This window comes from Miniopterus natalensis, chromosome 2, assembly GCF_054644295.1.
Source record: "Miniopterus natalensis isolate mMinNat1 chromosome 2, mMinNat1.hap1, whole genome shotgun sequence".
Lineage (NCBI taxonomy): Eukaryota > Metazoa > Chordata > Mammalia > Chiroptera > Miniopteridae > Miniopterus > Miniopterus natalensis.
In genome coordinates, this window is record NC_142082.1 from 96470803 (window position 1) to 96490225 (window position 19423).

The following is a 19423-nucleotide window of genomic DNA, read 5'->3' on the forward strand; positions in this document are numbered from 1 at the left end:
CCAGCAGCTCCTCTTAAAGAGCCGGCGCATGGACTCACTCAGACGCGCTCCCTCTGAGCCCAGCGCCAGGGAGCAGCTGGAAAGGACCTGGGACACTCGGGGAGGAACTAACCTGCCTGGAATTGGGGCGAGAGCTGGAAGGGCAGCTTTTTCCCAGGCAGAAGAGCTGGCAGATGCCACTGCTCCTTTGGCAAGCCCTCACTGCACAGAGCCGGCAGGCAGGCCCCATATTTAAGTCTCCAGCACCTGACTCACCTTTGGCCCCACCCAGGTGATTCCCAGAGGCCCCGCCCCTCCCCACCTGCAGCTCATCCAGGCCATTTCCAGGGGCTTTTCTGGGCAAGTGGCCTCTCGAGCCCTATGCTTAGGACTTTCCTAAAACCTCTCAAACAAGCAGCAGCGTGCCCCATACGTCTTGATAAGTGGCCCCAGGCCTGGCACTAGTGGCAACCTGCATTGGCTCATCGCTTGGCCTCTCCTGGACACCTCCAAGCCCAGCACAAGTAGCAGCCAACTATGGTTTGCTGTGTAGCTCATGCTGGGTGGCTCTGGGCAAGGCATTGGCAGAGGTTGACTTTGCACCTCCCAGGAGGCCCCAGAGACAGTGCACCTGATGGTCAGACTCAATCACGTTGGATTACAATCCTACCACATCCACGAGTGACACCCTCAGGAGGTGCACTTGGTGACCACCAAAGCTCCACTGAAGTAAATCCTGCTCCATAGGGGTGTCTCCAGTACAGCAGCTCTTTGGCTGTAGAAGGCCCAATTCAGGTGACTGGGGAGGCTGAGCCACTGGCCCCTACAGGACACCTACTACACAAAGCCACTCTACAAATTCCAGGAGACATAGCAGCTCTACCGAATACATAGAAAAAAACATCTGGAAGAAGCCAAAATGTGTAGGCAAAGGAACATGTGACAAAGGAAAGAACAGAAGAAATCTCTAGAAGAGGAACTAAATGAAATAGATCCAACCAAGCTAACAGATACAGAGTCCAGAATTTTGTTTATAAGGATGCTCAACCATATTAGTAGAGTATTACAAAAACAACTGAGAAAACCGAAGACCTAATAAAGTACCTATCAGAAAAGAAGGCTACACAATCTGAAATGAAGAATAATTTACAGGGAATCAACAGTAGAGTAGAGGACACTGAGAATCAAATCAGCAATTTGGAACATGAGGAAACAGAAAGCACCCAACCAGAAGAGCAAAAAGAAAAAAGAATCCAGAAATATGAAGATAGCATAAGGAGCCTCTGGGACAACTTCAAGAGGCACAACATTCATATTATTGGGGTGCCAGAAAGAGAGGAAAGAGAGCAAGAAATTGAAAACCTATTTGAAAAAATAATTACAAAAAACTTCCCCTACCTGGGGAAAGAAATAGACTTACAAGTCCAGGAAGCACAGAGGGTCCCAAATAAGAGGAACCCAAAGAGGCTCACAGCAAGATACATCATAATTAAAACGCCAAAGGTTAAAGACAAAGAGAGAATTTTATATATATATATCTTTATTGATTTCAGAGAGAGGAAAGGAGAGGGAGAGAGAGCGATAGAAACATCAATGATGAGAGAGTCATTGATCAGCTGCAGCCCACAACCCGGGCATGTGTCCTCACCGGGAATCGAACCCCAATCACCTGGATCCTAGGTCGATGCTCAATCGCTGAGCCACACCCGGCCAGGCAAGAGAGAATCTTAAAAGCAGCAAGAGAAAGGCAGTTGATTACCTACAAGGGAGCACCTGTATGACTGTCAGCTGATTTCTCAACAGAAACCTTGCAAGCCAGAAGGGAGTGGCAAGAAATATTCAAAGTGGTGAAAAACATGGAACTACAACCAAGATTACTCTACCTAGCAAAGCTATCATTTAGAACTGAAGGTCAGATAAAGAGCTTCACAGATAAGAAAAAGCTAAAGGAATTCATCACCACCAGACAGTACTACAGGAAATGTTGAAGGGTCTTCTTTAAGAAGAAGCTAATGAACAAAATAGATCCAGAGACATTGATGCATGCAATAGACAATCATATTTCAAAGGAAAGAGGAAAGGGGGGTGGAGGGTGGGAAGAGATTAACCAAAGAATTTATATGCATATATGCATAACCCATGGACACAGTCAATAACGGGGTGAAGGCCTGGAAAGGGGGTGGGAGCGAGGTGGAGGGAGTCAATTGCGGGGAAAAAATGGGACACCTGTAATACTTTCAACAATAAAGATAAATTTAAAAACAAAAAAGAAATTTAAAGTATGTTTTTCTTTCTATTTCATTAGGACCTCCTCACATCTAGAAATAAACTCCAGCTGCAAAATGAAATTTTTTCAGTAATTTATAAGAAAAACTTTCCTAATTGTAAGAGTCAGTCACTAAAATCAAGGGTGATGAAGGGAGATGGTGGGCTCTCCTTTTAAAATATTTTATTTATTTATTTATTTATTTATTTATTTATTTATTTATTTATTTATTTTTATTTAAAATACTACAGATGTCCCTTTATCTCTCCAATGACCAATTTCACCCCAGAATATTTTAGAGATATTCTTTCATTTCTCTAAATTGGCACCAGCTATGAGCCAATCACTATGACAATGTCTTTGAGAGACCCATAGAAAAAGTGTAAGACCTAGCATCAAAGAGCATATATCCTTGGTGAGGAGGAGACAAGTGACAGGAAGCAATCAGGGGCTGTAAGGCCAAGACTATGAACCCCTTAGCCCTTTGGAATGCCTCACAGAAGAAGCACATTTCCAAAGGCTGAATATGATGTTTCTCAATCCCATCCAGCCCTAGGAACAGGAAAACATTCACAATTTGTCTTATAATCTTGCACTTAACTGTTTCTTCATGCTAACAAGTACTGGAGTTTTTTGGTTGTTTTTTGTTTATTTGTTTGGTTTGGGTTTTTTGTTGTTTTCTCTTACTGGTGGGTGTTTTCTGTTGTTGTTTTTTTCTGGTTTGTCTTTTACCCAAGTTGTCTTTTGCTCCATCAGAAATGAAGTCTTTGGCAAGCAGTTGCAAAGCCCACAGGCATTCTATAAATTCTTGGTGCCTGAGTGATTCCAGGTGGCCTTGACAGTGATGATGTCACCCTGGTACTTGAGCCTGGTGTGGCTATAGAATGTGCCCCCTCTGCTGGTTCCCTCTAACACTGAATATTGGTTTAGAGATGGCATTGTATTCCCACAGGCTCTTCTCAGATTCAAGAATGTGACTTCTGCATGGTGGAAACAATTTTCTGGCTGAAGAGCTATTATATTAAAATAAAATCTTACTCCACACTCACTCAAGTTAAAATAAATCCAGCTCATGTGGCTCTTGGGAGAGACTGGCACAGCAAAAAGAGAAAATCTGAATATGTTTTTATTTCCATGTTTGGCTTAGCAATGAGAAGACAAGGAGAGCTTAGGTCAATGTTCTCAGATGTGCCTGCTGACCAGCAATAAAGGACTGACTCCCAAAGTATCTAAAGGAAGTGGTATTGCCAGAGTTAGCAAACAAAAATATTCAGTTAAATCTGCATTTCAGCTAAGTAATACTTTTTTTAGTATAAGTATATCCCATGAAATATTTAAGACATACTAAAAAATTATTCATTGTTTAGCTGAAATGCAACTCTAATGGGAGCCCTATATTTTACCTGGCAGCCCTCAGAGGAAGTAAAAAGAGACTGAGGTGAGGAGAAAGATCAGGCCAGAATGTGAGCAGGCTCTTGGATGAATACTGCTCAAATGGAGTAGTAGCTGGAAGCTGGTGCAGTTGAGCCATTACACCTGAGATAACAACCAGCCCCACCGAGACCCTGATTCCCAGGCTGTAATCATGCAGGAGGCAGGTTAGTTAAGACATCTTGTGCTTCACCAGTGGGTGGCTTTATTTCCTAAGGGCATACTTGGGCAGCCACAATAAGATCCCCTATAAAAGTACCAAATGCTTCCTCCTGCCTTTCCCATTTCTCCCCCAGCTCCCTGATGCCCTCTAGGAGCAGGGCTGACCCCTGGGTGACAGGACAACAGGCAAAACTTCAGAACCTTCACTCACCACTCACCTCTTAGCAAAACTTCCCAGTAGGATTTGCAGCCAAGCAGCTGCCAGTTTTCTCTCAATTGTCCCTTGAAAGCAGTTTCTCATTTCCTTTCCTTGCTTTTTATTTCCTCAAGTCTCTAGCAGTGTTTTGAATTCTTGACTTGGTCTGTAGCCGGGTATTTTTCTGGATCAGCAAGAGCTAAGTGGCTCAGTTGTGATGGAGACCAGGAATTCAGGCTATGTTCCTTTCCCTTTCTCCCCATTTGCTTCCAGAGTGAATCTGTATAATTTTGAAGTGCTGACCAAGGATAGATGTGCTCATAGAGTTAGACTATCTTACTGTATTCTGACTTAAGATGTTGGGTTACCCCAGACAATTATTAAAAGTACATCTGAGAGAAAGAGAGTGACAACCAAGGTAACTGCTCCTGGCTCACATGGAACACTGACCCTATAAGGATGAGGTCATTCTTCTCAGGCACCCCAAAACAGAACCAAGCATCTTGTAAGGGACAGATCAGTCTTGAAAACTGAGGGAGATGAACACAGCTCTATTAGCATCACTGGAAAAAGATCTAACTCTACTTCCTTTATTAACTCAGGTCATCATAAAGAATGACCCCACTCCACCACTATTAAGAGATGGAAGCTGATCTTTGTGGATAAAACAACCCTGTCTCTTAGAGATATTCTTCCATTCCATAGCTCCCCTCCCCTACATAGCTCTTAGAACAAATCAGTTCACCCTGGAAACACAGGATAAATATATATCTACTGGGATATGGAGAGGGGAGAATCCTATAAACTTTTCTCACTTAGACTGTGACTATCTAACTTAGATGACTATTATTTGCCCTTAGAGGTTTCATTTCAAAAGCACTTGACAGAACAAATCAATGATATCTGAACTGACAGTTGCTTACAGACTAGACATGCTGGGGCATTGGGGTGCTAAAGTATAAATGACAAAAGGAGCAAGTTGCCTCATTGACAAGCTGCTCAGCGACAGGAACCTAAAATATAGGGAACTTGCCCGGCCAGGCGTGGCTCAGCAGTTGAGCATCGACCTAGGATTCAGGAGATTGAGGTTCAATTCCCAGTCAGGGCACATGCCTGGGTTGTGGGCACGATCCCCGTTGGGAGGTGTGCAGGAGGCAGCCGATCAATGATGACTTTCTCAGCATTGATGTTTCTCTCGCTCTCTCGCCATCTCCCTTCCTCTCTCTGAAATAAAATTTTTTTTAAAAAAGATTAAAAATAATTAAAACATAGGGAACTGCGTTCAAGTCTCACATTGGGACTGCAAGCCCACTGTAGTGTAAATCAAAGATATAGTCCAATCCTCCCCCGCCCCCAGTCAGTGGAAAGGTGTCTGCCTGGCCAGCGGCCAAAGGAGCAGAGAAGCCATTCTGAGTGTTTCCCACATCCTTGACAGCTAACAAGCTTCACCAGACCCTCTGTTTGGCCTTGGCATGCAGGCCATTCCCAGCACTGCTCCCTCCTCCTCCCCTCTGCTAGTTGCTAGATAATCCCTTGCTCAACCCTGGAAACTCACCCGACCTGCTGGCCACCCCTGGGTATTCCCCACTGTGTAAGTAATAACAGCTATGTCTTTTCCCCCATGTGGTTTTTTTAGGACTAGCAAAAAACAGTATCGTGGTCCTGGGGTTGGAGCTCTTACAGTACACCCACAACTTCACAGAGTCAGGAGGGCTCTCAGGTTTTGCTAGAGAACCTCTCATATTCCCCAAAATGTTGTTTCTATTATGCTACTGTCATTCTCAAGGGCTCCCAAGACCTAGAGTAAGGCCCAGTGTCTGCACAGTCCCACCCTGACAGCCAGACCTCCTGCCCATTCCTGAGAGAGCCTGTCCTCTCTGGCTACCAGGCCCCTTGTTCTCCTGATACACTGCCATTGTCATTTCTACCAGCTGTGTCTTTGCAGCAGCCAATACCTTCCTCTCCTTGCTCCTCTCTACTTCTTGCAGGTTACCTAGCCTTCAAACTCCATGTGCACTTGACCCACTTCAAGAAGCACCCATCACTCCATTGCACAGAGCTCCCACCTCCCTTGACACCTCTGGAACCCTGGTGTCTGCTCCCGCCTAGTGCTGGACCATGTGCAGCCTTCAACATGTCTTATGTTAACATTCTAATTGGGTGACATAGCTGATCTCCTTAACTGGGTTGAGAGCTCCTTCAGAGGAAAGACCTGGTATGGTGCTACACACCTAACACAAGCTTCCAATACATATTTCAGGGATAAACGTTGGAGTGTCTGCTTTGGGATCCCTGACTGAGAATGTGGGAGCTGATGACCAAGAAAGTATCATCTCATTCACCAGAAGAGAAAAGTTCCTGCAAAGTTTACCAAGCATGTTTGTGTGAATAATATCCTTCATGTCATATATGTTACACATATATCAAAAGATAAAGATCATTCAAGTGGGGGGAAATATAAGATTAAAAAACAAAAATCATTAAAAATTAAAATAAAATAAATTTTAAAACTTCAGCATGCAGTCAATTACTTTCAATCACCTATTAAAAGAGAAATAGCAATTTTCTAAAAAACAATCTTATTACTCCAAATGAGTCACAGAAAATGAACTCTGTGGTGAGCTAACATTTTTGGATGCTGTATCCACATAAGGAGAAAACAGGTTTCACTTGTCCCCGTGGCCTGGTGAGCCTTCTGTGGGCCTTTATCTGTTCTGAGAGCAGCACCAGCTACTCTGGTTAAGAGCCCCAGGCAGGGCCATCACCACAGCACATGTACTATGTCTGAAAGCAGGTTGTCCTCTCTGCAGGACGTTCCTACACCAGTCCCAGGGTTTCTTTTACATGATGCAATGAGGAAACAGTGCAGAAATGTGCCTGGCTGAAGCTTTGTTTGTGTTTTTTCATTCTGACTCCAACTCCAGGAGGCCCTCCTTGGTGGAGAAACACTGCCTAGCCATACCCAGGCATGACAAGTGGACACAGGTGTGTGGAGACTGCCCGTGTGTGTGGGAGAGGAATTTGGGAGAGGAAGCGGACAGTGGGCAGAGGCACCGGCTGAGCCAGATGTGAGGCTGGAAGGGGACCTTCCTCTTCCCATTGTCACCAAGACCTTCTTCCTTCTCTGTACTTGAATCCTCACATTTCCTCCTATGAGCCAGCTGGTGGATGCCCCTTTACCCAGGACTCTGCAGCAGGGGGCCTTTCAGGGCACCGACAGCAATAGACATCAGGCCTTGACCCAACCCCCCTTTCTGTCTCTCTCCCGCCTTTGGTAGGGAGTACAAAGAGGTAGAAAAAAAATCTGAATAACTAATTCTAAGGAATAAAGTCTTTCCATCTCTCCCATCTTTCTTTCCAACTCTTAAAGCACTTAAGAGCCTATACCATTTGGTGTTAAATTATTTTCTGCCTTGGGTCACGTATTGTTTATTCATTAATTTTTCCCCTCCAATGGGTCAAGTATAACTTCCTTGAGGTCAGAGAATGATATAACTTTAGTACCATTTCTCCCCACCACCTCTTATGTCTAGTACAATTTTGATGTAATTACATGTATTAACTTTAAGTGTATTAAAATGAGCTAGGAATATGACAGCCTGTCCCAAATATGTAATATTTGTTGATCGGAACATTTCTAGAAGAGACTCTTGGCATGCATAGGCTTCTTCTGAAAGACAGGAAAACCCAGCCTCATGCAGATGGTGCTTCTAAAGTATGAGGACTGAGGAGGTGTCCCTGGCTGTACCCTAGGTTTTATGGGCAGCTCAGGAGAGAGGTCACTAGAATTGGGTGGAGCTTGGTGGTAGCTCCTGGAGCCAAAAAGAGGTGAGTCTGTGTGTCTCAGAGGAAATCCAGTTTATCACAGACACCTGGAGGCAATTCCCCTCAAGGAATAATGGGATGCCTGGACCCTGGGACAGGATGACTGGTGACAGCAAAGCAATAACTCTGGAGTCAGGGCGGGTGTGGGGAGAGTGGCTCTATTTGTCCTTTTTGGTAGAGGTTGCACTCCAGGACACCTGATGGCCTTAGAGGCTGCCACATGTGCCACAGTGGCAGTGGCTAGGACTGGCACCCTGCAGGACCTTAGAGATGCTAGAGAATCTGACAATGTTCTACTTTGTTCAGTTTGGTCATAACTAACACTTTTCCAAACTTGGCACCAACAAGAGAAAACATTCTCCAAGGGAACTTGTTGCAGTTTTCTAATGTTTAACCTATGCCATCACCCCTGTGTGAGCCCACCTCTCCCCAATCAAGTCAGTATGAATGGGGGTTTGCTCTTGAAGCTTGCACTGGACTTGGGGTCAGCTGCATCTCTACTGGCATCCTGCTTGTCTGTTCCACGCCTGTCCAGAAATACAGAGCAGGTGAACGGGTGAAGGTGAATGGCAGCCTCTCGTGCCTGCAAACCCCCTCCTCCCGGACTCCCAGCAAACGGTGGCAACATCAGTTTCACACAAATCTTCTATCTCCTTCCCTTTATCTTCAAATCTTTCCTTGAAGGGCGTTCTGCAGGGGACGAAGAGAGGAAGGACACAGCACAGACTTCCCCCGGAGTCCACTGATGCTTAAATTTGGACAAGAATTTAATCCCCCCACACGCTCTAAAGAACCTGTGATGTGTATCCGTAACCAGGTGTCGCCCGCGGAGCCTCCCTGTGCCTTCCGATTTCGTTTAGATTTAACTTAGATAGGGACTGATTCATTGGTATTGCTCTTCTGTGCAGGGGGAGAGGGGATTAGGCTTTAAATTCTGTCATTCTGGAAAGAAAAGAAGAAAGGGAGGGAGGGGAGAAAGGAGGGAGGCTCGGAGGCTGGAAGTGCGCGCGGCTCCGGGAGCGAGGGCGCTCAGTCCCCACCGGGGCGGGCGGAGGGCCGCGCAGCGACACCCTCAGTCCCGCGCCCCGGCTACCAGGTCCAGGTCCTCAGATCCCACAGCCCCTCGGGCTGGCGCTGAACCCCCATGTCTCCTCTCCACTCTCTCCTTCCCAAATTGTTTCCAACTCCAGATTCCTATCTGGACCCTGCAAAGTAATTCAGCTGCTCCCCAGAAGCTCCCCAGAGGTTGTCCCCAAATTCCCTCGGAGACGCACCTGTGCCTACGGTCCGAGAGCAGCCTTCGGTTTCTAAAGGGCACCTTAGAGCTTAGGCGTCGCCGGAGCGGCCGCGTATGCGCTATACTAATGGTATATCTGTATCAGTTCCTTTATTGGTAAGCGAGTCGCACTTGCAGGCGGCGGCAGGCGGGGGTGGGGCGAGCAGCATTTAAGGCGCCGCCGCCTCCCGGGTCAGCGGCTGCCCTCGGCCGCCCAGGTACGCGCAGGGCCAGTCCGCCGCCGCCGCCGCCGCCGCATCATGGGCCAGGTGCGTGCAACCGGGCCGCGGGCGGGTCAGGAGGTGCGGGGATGTGGAGGGCCGCCCGCATCTCGCGTTCTCCGGCCTCTGCGCCGCTTCTCTCCCCGCCCTGTCCCAAGTCCTCAGTCTGAGCTGGAGACCCTGGGCGAGGACCCCGACCCAGACTCGGAGGGGGGCCGAGGTCCGAGCGCAGCCCCTTTTCCAAGGGTAGCACCGGGATGCGCTTACATGGATGCACCATGGTGGTCAGGTGCGCCCTGCATGGGGCTGAGGTTCACGAGCTCATTGGGCAGCGCCCTGCCCCCGGTCCCACCAACCCAAGAAACGGAGGAGTAGCAGGCACCCTCCACCCAATAAATGGGGGGACAGTGAGCACCCTCTACCCGTGAAATGGGGAACAAGGTCGTAGAGAGGCCCCGTGGCTCCTTGGAGGGGTGCTCTTTCTAGGTGGGGAAATCACATCCCACCTTCCCCTCCACCCAGGAGGTGTTACCCTAGCCTGCCTCCACACATGAGGAGAGGGAAGGTGAGAGAAGAGAAGGCTAGGGAGCTGCTGTTTGAAAGTGGGGGACCTCCCCACAATCCTGCTCCTCTCACTCCCCAGGGGAGGGGATGACCGGGAGATGGTGGTCCCTGACCCCCAGGGCAAGTCAGAAAACCAATCTGGACCTAATACTGCACTTCTGCTTCTCCTTCAGAAAACACCCAGAATTTACTCTGTGGAGCTCAGTGGAGCTAAAGACATGAAGCAAACAGACAAGGAGGATGGCAAGGAGAAGTACAGGGGCCTGTGGGACAACTGCTTGGAACTCAGAAAGAATCACCACAAAGAGGATCTGACAAAAGAAATTGATCTGGTCAGTGCATTGGGCCCTGAAGTCAAAGGGGCCCACTGAGTGCTGCCCTGCCCCCTGGGAAGCTTATAGGGAACCTGACCTTATACCCTTCCTTTTCCAAAAGAAAAAGCAGTCTGAAGGGTTTGAATTCCTCCTAAGATTGTTTCCTTGCTTAAAAAAAAAGAAAAGAAAAAAAAGGAAAAAGGTATGATAATGTCGGCCAGGGGTCAGGCCTCGGCAGGATTCTTGCATTCTGGTTGCAGGCAGGTGGCAGTCAGGGAAGTCTCTGGGATTCCAGTCACCACACGCTTGGCCAACACCGCTCTCCTTCGGGCTGCTTCAGTGAAATATAAGTAATCAGTTTCTAGCTGATAAACTGAAATTCTTTGAGATTTACTGTTTCTGGGCATATATGCCCCATGAGAAGGTGATAAGACTGTTGGGCTTGGAGTCAGATGACCTTACATCCCATTGAAGTTCTACTTGTAACTGGGGACAACTACCTAGCTTCACTGAAGCTCCATTTTCTTTAGGTAAACTGGGAAGGAAACAATTTGCATGGGTCTGTGATGGGGAAAGTGAGAAAAGAGTTAAGTATTTTGTAATTAAAGTGCTTTATGGAAGCTCAATATTATTACAGTTGAGGAAGGACTTTGGCCGCCATGGAAAAGGACTGCCTCAGAACTGATGAAATATGACATTTCATCTCAGCACTGCCAAAGGGGAAGCTTCTACACGCAAGTTCATTGCAGACTTTAAAGCTCTATGATTGTCTGAGCAAACAGTAGTGGTATAAGCTCCTGGGGGATAGAGAGCCAGTGGTTAAATATTCAGGAATTTAACAAGCTGACCCACATCTCAGCATTGCGTTAGTAGCTTGAAATTTGGCTGTGGTGAAAAATGGTCAGATGCTACACATCAGCGTTTTCTGTCTCTCCTGGAGAGCTTGTGAAACTTTGAGCAGCACACTAGACATTTGTCTGTATATATCCTGATAGACATTTAAGAACACAGCCCTGAAATTGGACTGATCTAAACTCAAATCCCACTTTGACTGAAGCTCAGTTTCCTATTTTGAGAAAATAGAAATGAAAAATGATTCCTGCCCCTTAGACTTGTTAAGAGGTTCCAGTGAAATACAGCAGGAGGAAGACTTAGAACAGCACCAGATAATAGACAGTTATTCTTATTGCCTATGTGTCTCTAGCATTCAGGATTGAAATTGCTAGTTTTCCTAGAAATTGCTACGTACAACATGAAAGTATATCCATTCTGTCATTTGCCTATTAGGATGAGAATATTCCTTTTTGAGCACTTTGTGAAGATGTGTAATACTGAAAAATAATTTCCATGGGATTAACCAATGTTCCCCTGCTTCCCAAGAATCCTGTAATTTGGACAATGTGCCTGGATGCTCTTGCACCCTGACGTGTCCAGCAAATCAGAACCTTGATGAGAGCTAAAGCACTCTTGGCTTTTGAATCCACCCAAGCCCAGCCCTGTGCTGCCCTGTGCTATTCCAGTTCTGATCAGCAGAGGGAGCCCAGCCCACAGCCCTTCTGCATCCTTATCCCCAAACTAAGGCCAAGGGGAGGACAGGTCTCTGCCTCCGAGCGCAGCCTGTTAAAACCCAGGTCCGTCTATGGAAACAGTGGCTTTTCTCACCCATCCCCTCTTCCTCGTACCTGCCTAGAATTAGCACACAGTGCACAGAAGTGTGTCTTAACCCTTTGAACCCTTGGCAATGTCATCTTCTATTAACATGAAAGACTGAACAAAGCAGGTTCTGGCTGATGGAAAGGCAAAAAATATTATTTATTTGTAAAGTCTAATCTCTTAATATGACGTTTTTTGCATGTACTTAAGAGAAGAGGTGGCTCTGGTCCCAATCAAAGTATAAATCTTTGTTCTGGACAGTCAGAGCATAAAGACTCTGTCCTGGGTCTGAGGGAAGGTGTTAGTGGGTAGAATTCTTTAAAACAGTGATCGGCCCACAATGTCAATGATACCCAGATTGAGAAACGATGCTTGAGTAATGACCCTGTGGCAAAATTAGTGCGTGGGCCATAATGGTATTATATGGCAGGTTTTTAAAGTCCAGGCTTTCTGTAACCTGCCTGAGTCTCAAGTACTTGAATAAGAAAAGCCACGGTTCCCTCTCCCAAAGACTGCCTTCCCAGCAAGGGCTTCATGGGTACCGAGTTGTCAGGACATGTGAAATGGGACTGCTTGGTATTGCTGGTCACCTTCCATTGGTCCCACATTCGCATCTAAGTTAGCACCTGGACACCAAGTAGGCTCAGACTTGCATGTGTTAGAGCTCAGACAGGTAGAATGCATTGCTTTGTTTATAAAAACTATGTGGTAAATGGCAAGTTAAGTCTGAACTTTTCCTGGGGTGGCCAGAAAGTCCCCTGAATCAGGACAAGCCTCTCCTGTGGCAGGACCCTCCTTCTCTGCAGTAGCCACCTGGCACCTATGGCTCTGTCTCTTACTCCCACACTTTCTGGCCCCTCTCCCATCACCTGTGCTACTCAGCCTCCATGGGGTTTGTCAGGCTTCCAGCTTGAGTCTTTTGGAATTATCTAATTCACTCTGTTCTTCTTTTCATGGACTTCAGGATGACCACAAGCTCAGCAATAAGGAATTGGAAGATAAATATCACACAAACATTGTTACGGTAAGTCATGAGGGAACTCAGATCCAGAGGAGCAGCCTTGGGACTATAAAGGAGAAGGGTGTTTAGGAAAGTTGATGGTACCTTTAGGATGAGTGACTTATAGCTCCAATGTTGAGAATGCCCTAGTGGATGACTGAGGGTGACTGACATCAGGAAGTGGCATTGTGGACCATGACCCTGGTCAAGCTCTTTGGCTGAGCTGTATGCTAACTATACAGTTCTTTTGACTGTGGCTTCAGAAAGCTATGGTCTCCCCTAAAAGGTTGAGATGCTTGCTCATTGTCATGGTCAAAGATTGTTTTAATCCCGGTGTCTAAGACGTATGATGGCCTTATCAAAGAATGGGTAGAACCAGTGTTAAGAAGCCAGGGTCTGGAGTGACAGCCTTAGACCCTGCTTGTTCACTGTCACCTCCTCTGAGAAGGAGCAGTGGTCTCAGGTAGCTCCCAACTCTCCCACCACAGAGGTACTGCTTCCTTCTGTGAATTCACACTCAACTCAAATTTCAAAAGCTTTGGTGTCTTGACATCAGGAGATTTGGCTACATCTGTTCAAGTCAACAAAAATATCCACTGTGTGTGATGCACTGGACCAGCAGTGAGAGGGGCACAGAGAAACAGGCACCCCTGGCCTTATGCAGTAAGCAGTTTGGCAGGTGGCCAGATACATGGGAAAAGTATCATATCATCCACTCCGTTCCACTTAGAGGGCAGCCGAGAGGTCTACAGCACATAGTGAGAGATGAATTCTGACCAGTGGAGGTGTTTGAATTAGGATGTAGGACAATGGCTTCGACTTAAGTTGCCAGAGTACCCAAGGGGCAGGAATGACAGAGTACACGGAATTGATGACAGGGAGGTAAGGTAGAAAATCAGGCTGGGGAGAGGTAATTGCAGTGGAACTGTTCAGCACTTTCACATTAAACTAAGGAATAAGGACTATATTAGTTATATAAAGAGCATAATTTCTAAACAAGGAAGCAATTTGGTAAGATTGGTTTTCAAAAGGCAATTCTGGGAGGAGACACATAGAGAGAGAGATAGGTACATATATATATACATTTTATTTTTAAGTGGGAGATGGCAGGGTCTAGAAGAATGTAGGGCTGTAAGATGAGCATGTGAACTGCTGCCCTAGTTCGGCAGCAGCAGTAAGACAGGAGAGAGGGGCAGATTCAAGAGACACTGAAGCTTTTGAACAAATCCCTAATCCAGCAGGAAGAGGAGATGTGGGCAGGGGGTCAGGTGGCAGGCTGGGCCCCAGGGCAGTATGTGAGGCAGTGGGAGGGAGGAGTCGTGGTGAGTCTGAGGTTCAGAAAAGGTATTGCAAATGGGAGGTGATGATATCCAGTTTCTGATTCCGAATCCAGTTATTCAACAACTGTTTGAGCCTCTACTACAGAAAAAGCAATAGATCCTATAAAAGACACAAAAATGAACAAAGATAGGCTCCTTACCTTTAACTGGCTTACAGCCTAATTAGGAAGAGAAGTTATGTAAAAGGTAGTTTGAGCGGAGGGGGGTCACCCTATGGATGACAGTTCAAGATTTCAGGGGGCCTCCATGCACCTGTGGATGGAGGGCTTCTGGCAAGAAGTGAATGGCCATGTGGGCCTCGGGTTGGTAGGACTTATAACTCCTAAGATGAACGAGAACTTAGAGCTTAGGGCCAATATCTAGAAAAGCAGAAAAGCACCAGACGTAAGGATGAAAAATCAGCCATGTACCATATTGAAGTTCCAGAAGAGAGAGTGTTTTCTGGATGTAACTGCCTTGCCCTTAACCCTGGTGACTAGCTTCTGTATTTCAAATCCTCCTTAGCCAGATTGCTGCTATCTCTGGGTAAATCTCTAAGAAACTGGACCACCTTAGCAGACAGAATATAGCAGCTCTAGGTCCAAACGCCTGGTCAAATCCTGGTGACTCAACCACCATATGCCTCAAATTCCATGTCTGTAAGATAAGGATAATAATAGTCCCTTCTTCAGAAGGTTATTTTGAAAAATAAAATGAGTAAATATATGGAGAATACTGCTTGGCTGACATTAAGCATTAAATATTCCTTTTAAAAGGTGGGGGGATGAGGCATCACCCGCTTTATCCAGGCGCTCCCTGAGCATGGTAACCCCTTTCCACAACCTGCGGAAATATGATATCCAACCCAAGGCAGGAAAAATGTCTAATTCTGTTTGGGGTTTTTTTGTTTCTTTGTTTGTTTTTTATTGTTTTAGTTTTAATTTTTTAAATTATAGTTGACAGTCAATATTATATTAGTTTCACATGTATAGCATAGTGGTTAAACATTTAAACAACTTACAAAGTGATTCCCCCCAATAAGTCTAGTACCCACCTATCACCATACATAATTATTTCAAAATTATTGACTGTATTCCCTATGTTATACTTTATATCCCTGTGACTGTTTTGCAACTGCCAATTTGTACTTCATAATTCTATTTGTTTTTGTTCAACTTTCTCAGGGTCTCTCCAGCACCCAAGCTGCTGAGCTCCTTGCTCGAGATGGGCCCAACGCCCTCTCCCCTCCCAAGGAAACACCGGAGATTATCAAATTCCTGAAGCAAATGGTGGGAGGCTTCTCCATCCTTCTGTGGGTGGGAGCCATCCTGTGCTGGATTGCATATGGGATCCAGTACTCTAACGACAAGTCCTCATCGCTAGACAATGTAAGGCACTGGGGCCTCCTGCCTGGTTTTACTGAATTACTAACAGGGAAGAACAGAGCTATAAAATGAAGCCTCTCATGGGTAGAGCCCTGGGTGGAATCAAGAGTCTTCCATTGACCACTTGCTGCATCGGTTTGGGAAAATCAATCATTTCCCCAGCTGTAAAACAGTAATTATATCTGACTCCCTGATGACTCAGAGGCAGTATGAGCATGAATTTTAGCAAGAGAGAGAAACATTATAAGTTCCTAAGTAAAAAGAAAAAAAAAGTATATGTATGTGAAGTATTTGGGGGTTCTCTCTCCTGAAAGCTAATTCTCTCCTTTTAACGTGGGAGCATGTGTGCCTGCTAACTGGGCACCAAAACCACAAAACCACACTGGCCAACATAAGACTGAGAGAAAGAAGCCAGATGCAAAGCTCCACATACCATATGATTCCGTTGGTATGAAATGCCCAGAACAGGCACATTCTGGAGACAAAGCAGATCAGTGGCTGCTAGGGCTGGGGGTGGGAGCAGGGAGACTTGCCAGTGGGCACAAGGGGTCTTACTGGAAGGACAGAAATGCCCTATAACTGGATTTTGGCAATTGTTGCAAATTCAATAAACAACTGTGTAAATGTTTTAAAAATCATTGAATTATAGACTTAAAATGGATATGTTTTGTGGCCTGTAAATTACACCAGGACACAACTGCCATCTCTCTGGCCTTCCCATGAAGAGCTCTAGCCTTAGGATCTGGCCCACTCTGAGGCTGGTTTTTCTGACTGATGCCTCTCCTCTTGACCTAGGTGTATTTGGGCACAGTGCTCGCCCTGGTTGTCATCTTAACGGGGATCTTTGCTTACTACCAAGAGGCCAAGAGCACCAACATCATGGCCAGCTTCAGTAAGATGATTCCACAGGTGAGTGGCAGCTGTCCCTCTCCCATCTCTGCATGACTTCAGGTGAGGAGAGTGGGGCCTTGGAGGCACAGGATCTGTGGTCAGGCCCAGGCCCATTCTTTTCTGTATGAGAAGTCTTAGTCAAGTGACCTAATCTCCATGAATCCCCATTTCCTTAGGGGTTTGAGATGAGCAGTGAGGCAAGAGACAGGAAAATGCTTAGTCAAGAGCATAGCAGGATGGAAGCATTAGTCATTGCACAATATCTTCTGTTACTGCTTAGAAGTGTTGGTGAACTGTTGAGACAAAAATCATTCAGGTGGTCTCATAGCCAAGGACATCAACCCATGATTTTTTATCTGTGACCATCTTGGCTGCCACTTCTGAGCTTCACTGCATGTTGCCCCAGAATACTCAGTGTGGGGGGCCCACTGCTCCCATGTCTCTACAGGGACCCCTGGTAGGTATCCTCTAGGGAGACTGTGTACTGTCAGGAACCAGCCTGAAGGACGGACAAACCTGAGTTCGAGCGGTGGGAATTAAAGAGACAAACACAGTTATGGGATGGGCAGGGCTGCCCTCCAATGAGGTGCAGCAGCCTCAAATGGCTTCAACGCCTTTATTATATAGTGAGTAACAAACAACTGGTAAGGAAGCGAAGGTGATACGAAGTAGTTCTTTCATGGCTGCACAAACACACTTTCAGCATAAACATCCTGTCTCCTGCATGAACTCAGACCTCTGTAACTATCTTCATTTCGGCTCCCCACAGGAACCTGCGGGGAGGGTTGAGTCCCTGACTCCAGACCCTCAGGTGGCATGGACCATGTCCAGACACATCACCAGCTCCCAACAGTGTACCACTGTCAGCACAGTGGGAATACCATCTTATCCCAGAGCTTCCAGCTAGAAGGGACTCTGGGGATCTTTTGTGCTAATGAATGGGAGATCCACCTCCTCCTCCATTAAGATTTTCCTGACCTGAGCAAGATTATTAAATCCTTGGGTTCAGCCTTTAGGATTCTTCCCTGACATCGCAGCCAGGAGTACTCATTCCTTTCAGTCAGGCCCAGGGCTATCCTTTGCCATATCTGCCCACAATACATTTTCTGGGTCTAAGAATATCACTAGTAGTTCCTCCTTGAGAAAAAGTAGTTCTTAGGGTCTTCAGGCCCAAGACAAGGTCTTTGTTTCATCTTTTGCCATTCTGAGTTTTGCTGTCTGAGTTTTGGTAAGGTATGGATGGAGGAGCATCAGCGTCATTCCAGGATCTGAAGCATCTGCCACATTTTCTTTTGCAGCAAGCGCTTGTCATTCGAGATTCAGAGAAGAAAATAATTCCTGCAGAGCAGCTTGTGGTGGGGGACATAGTGGAGATTAAAGGAGGGGACCAGATCCCTGCAGACATCAGGCTGCTGTTTGCCCAGGGGTGCAAGGTAAGTGTCGTGGGCACCCCAAGGATCAGGCTGGTAACTGGCTGGCATTCTGTGGTCCTTCCAGGTCTCACTGTAATTGCAGCAAGGGACACAGTGCCTCATCTTGAACTTTTCTTTTTAATTTTTAAAAAATTTTTTTATTAATCCTCACCTGAGGATATTTTTTCCATTGATTCTCAGAGAGAGGAAAGAAGGGGGGAGGGGAAGAGAGAGAGAGAAAGGAGGGAGAGAGAGTGAGAAACATTGATATGAGAGACACATAGGTTGGTTGCCTCCCTCATGTGCCCCAACCAGGGCCAGGGATCGAACCTGCAACCCAGGTATGTGCCCTTGACCAGAATCAAACCCGCAACCCTCCAGTGCACAGGCCAATGCTCCAGCCACTGACCCATGCCAGTCAGGGCTCATCTTGAACTTTTTCACAATTTCTTCTAGGTCGACAACTCATCTCTCACTGGGGAGTCTGAGCCCCAGCCCCGTTCCTGTGAGTTCACCCATGACAACCCCCTGGAGACAAAGAACATGGGCTTCTATTCCACAACCTGTCTGGAAGGTAAGTCTTGACAGCTCTCAGGACCGCCCACACCACTGTGCCCCTTCAGGCTCTATGTTTTTATCTCTTTCCATCTCTTGTACAAAGCTTGTCCAAGAGAAAACCTGGAATTGCAGGGCCTAGAGAACTAATGTTGGCCTTTGTAATGTCATGTGCTAATTGATCACATAAGCCACCAAACTGAGCAGTCTGTGGTCCTCTCCCAGCTGAGGACTCCTTTAATAAAATATCCACTTCATCTGTAGGCACAGCAACTGGCATGGTCATCAACACAGGTGACCGCACCATCATTGGTCAGATTGCCTCACTGGCTTCACGAGTTGGGAATGAGAAGACACCCATTGCCACCGAAATCGAGCACTTTGTTCACATTGTGGCAGGAGTGGCTATCTCCATTGGCGTCCTTTTCTTCATCATTGCGGTGTCCATGAAGTATCGTGTCCTCGACTCCATCATCTTCCTCATTGGCATCATTGTGGCCAATGTGCCTGAGGGCCTCCTGGCCACTGTCACTGTGAGTCCATGCTGCCAGGTGGCCTGTCCCCTGACCCTGTTAATAATGCCACCCTGTTAGCCTGAGGAAGCTTCCACCAAAAACTACAGGTCTCCTCCTCAGAGCAATACTCCCTCCCTGTCAGGGACAACCAGGAGGAATTCTGAATTGAATATTTCTTAGAGGGACAGAGGAATTGTGAGGTTGTTCATATCTGAATGCACTGTCCTTGAAAACTTTATATTTTCATTTAGGAGATCTATCTGGAATCACATGTGTAAATTTGCCCCTTAAGATCTAGATACGACAGACTCGAACCACCATTTACAGATTTCGAGCAGCTGGATATCTTCCTCACATTTCCACAACTTCCTTGGCAGTTTCTACAGCTGAAGAACTTAGGCATATTGTTTACCTAACTTCTCTTCGCTCAGACACACACAGGTGCACAAACTCCTCTTT

General features: G+C 46.4%; 1 protein-coding gene across 1 annotated transcript in view; it reads left to right on the forward strand.

Moving 5' to 3' along the window:
* Positions 1-10018: 10018 nt before the first annotated feature.
* ATP12A (ATPase H+/K+ transporting non-gastric alpha2 subunit) overlaps positions 10019-19423 on the forward strand; it is a 33816-nt gene continuing 24411 nt past the window's right edge. Inside the window, exons 1-7 of the mRNA XM_087813746.1 lie at positions 10019-10252; positions 12852-12911; positions 15391-15594; positions 16387-16500; positions 17781-17915; positions 18351-18468; positions 18675-18982. Of these exons, the coding sequence (XP_087669872.1) occupies positions 10019-10252; positions 12852-12911; positions 15391-15594; positions 16387-16500; positions 17781-17915; positions 18351-18468; positions 18675-18982 (1173 nt within the window). The remainder of the gene's footprint in view (positions 10253-12851; positions 12912-15390; positions 15595-16386; positions 16501-17780; positions 17916-18350; positions 18469-18674; positions 18983-19423) is intronic.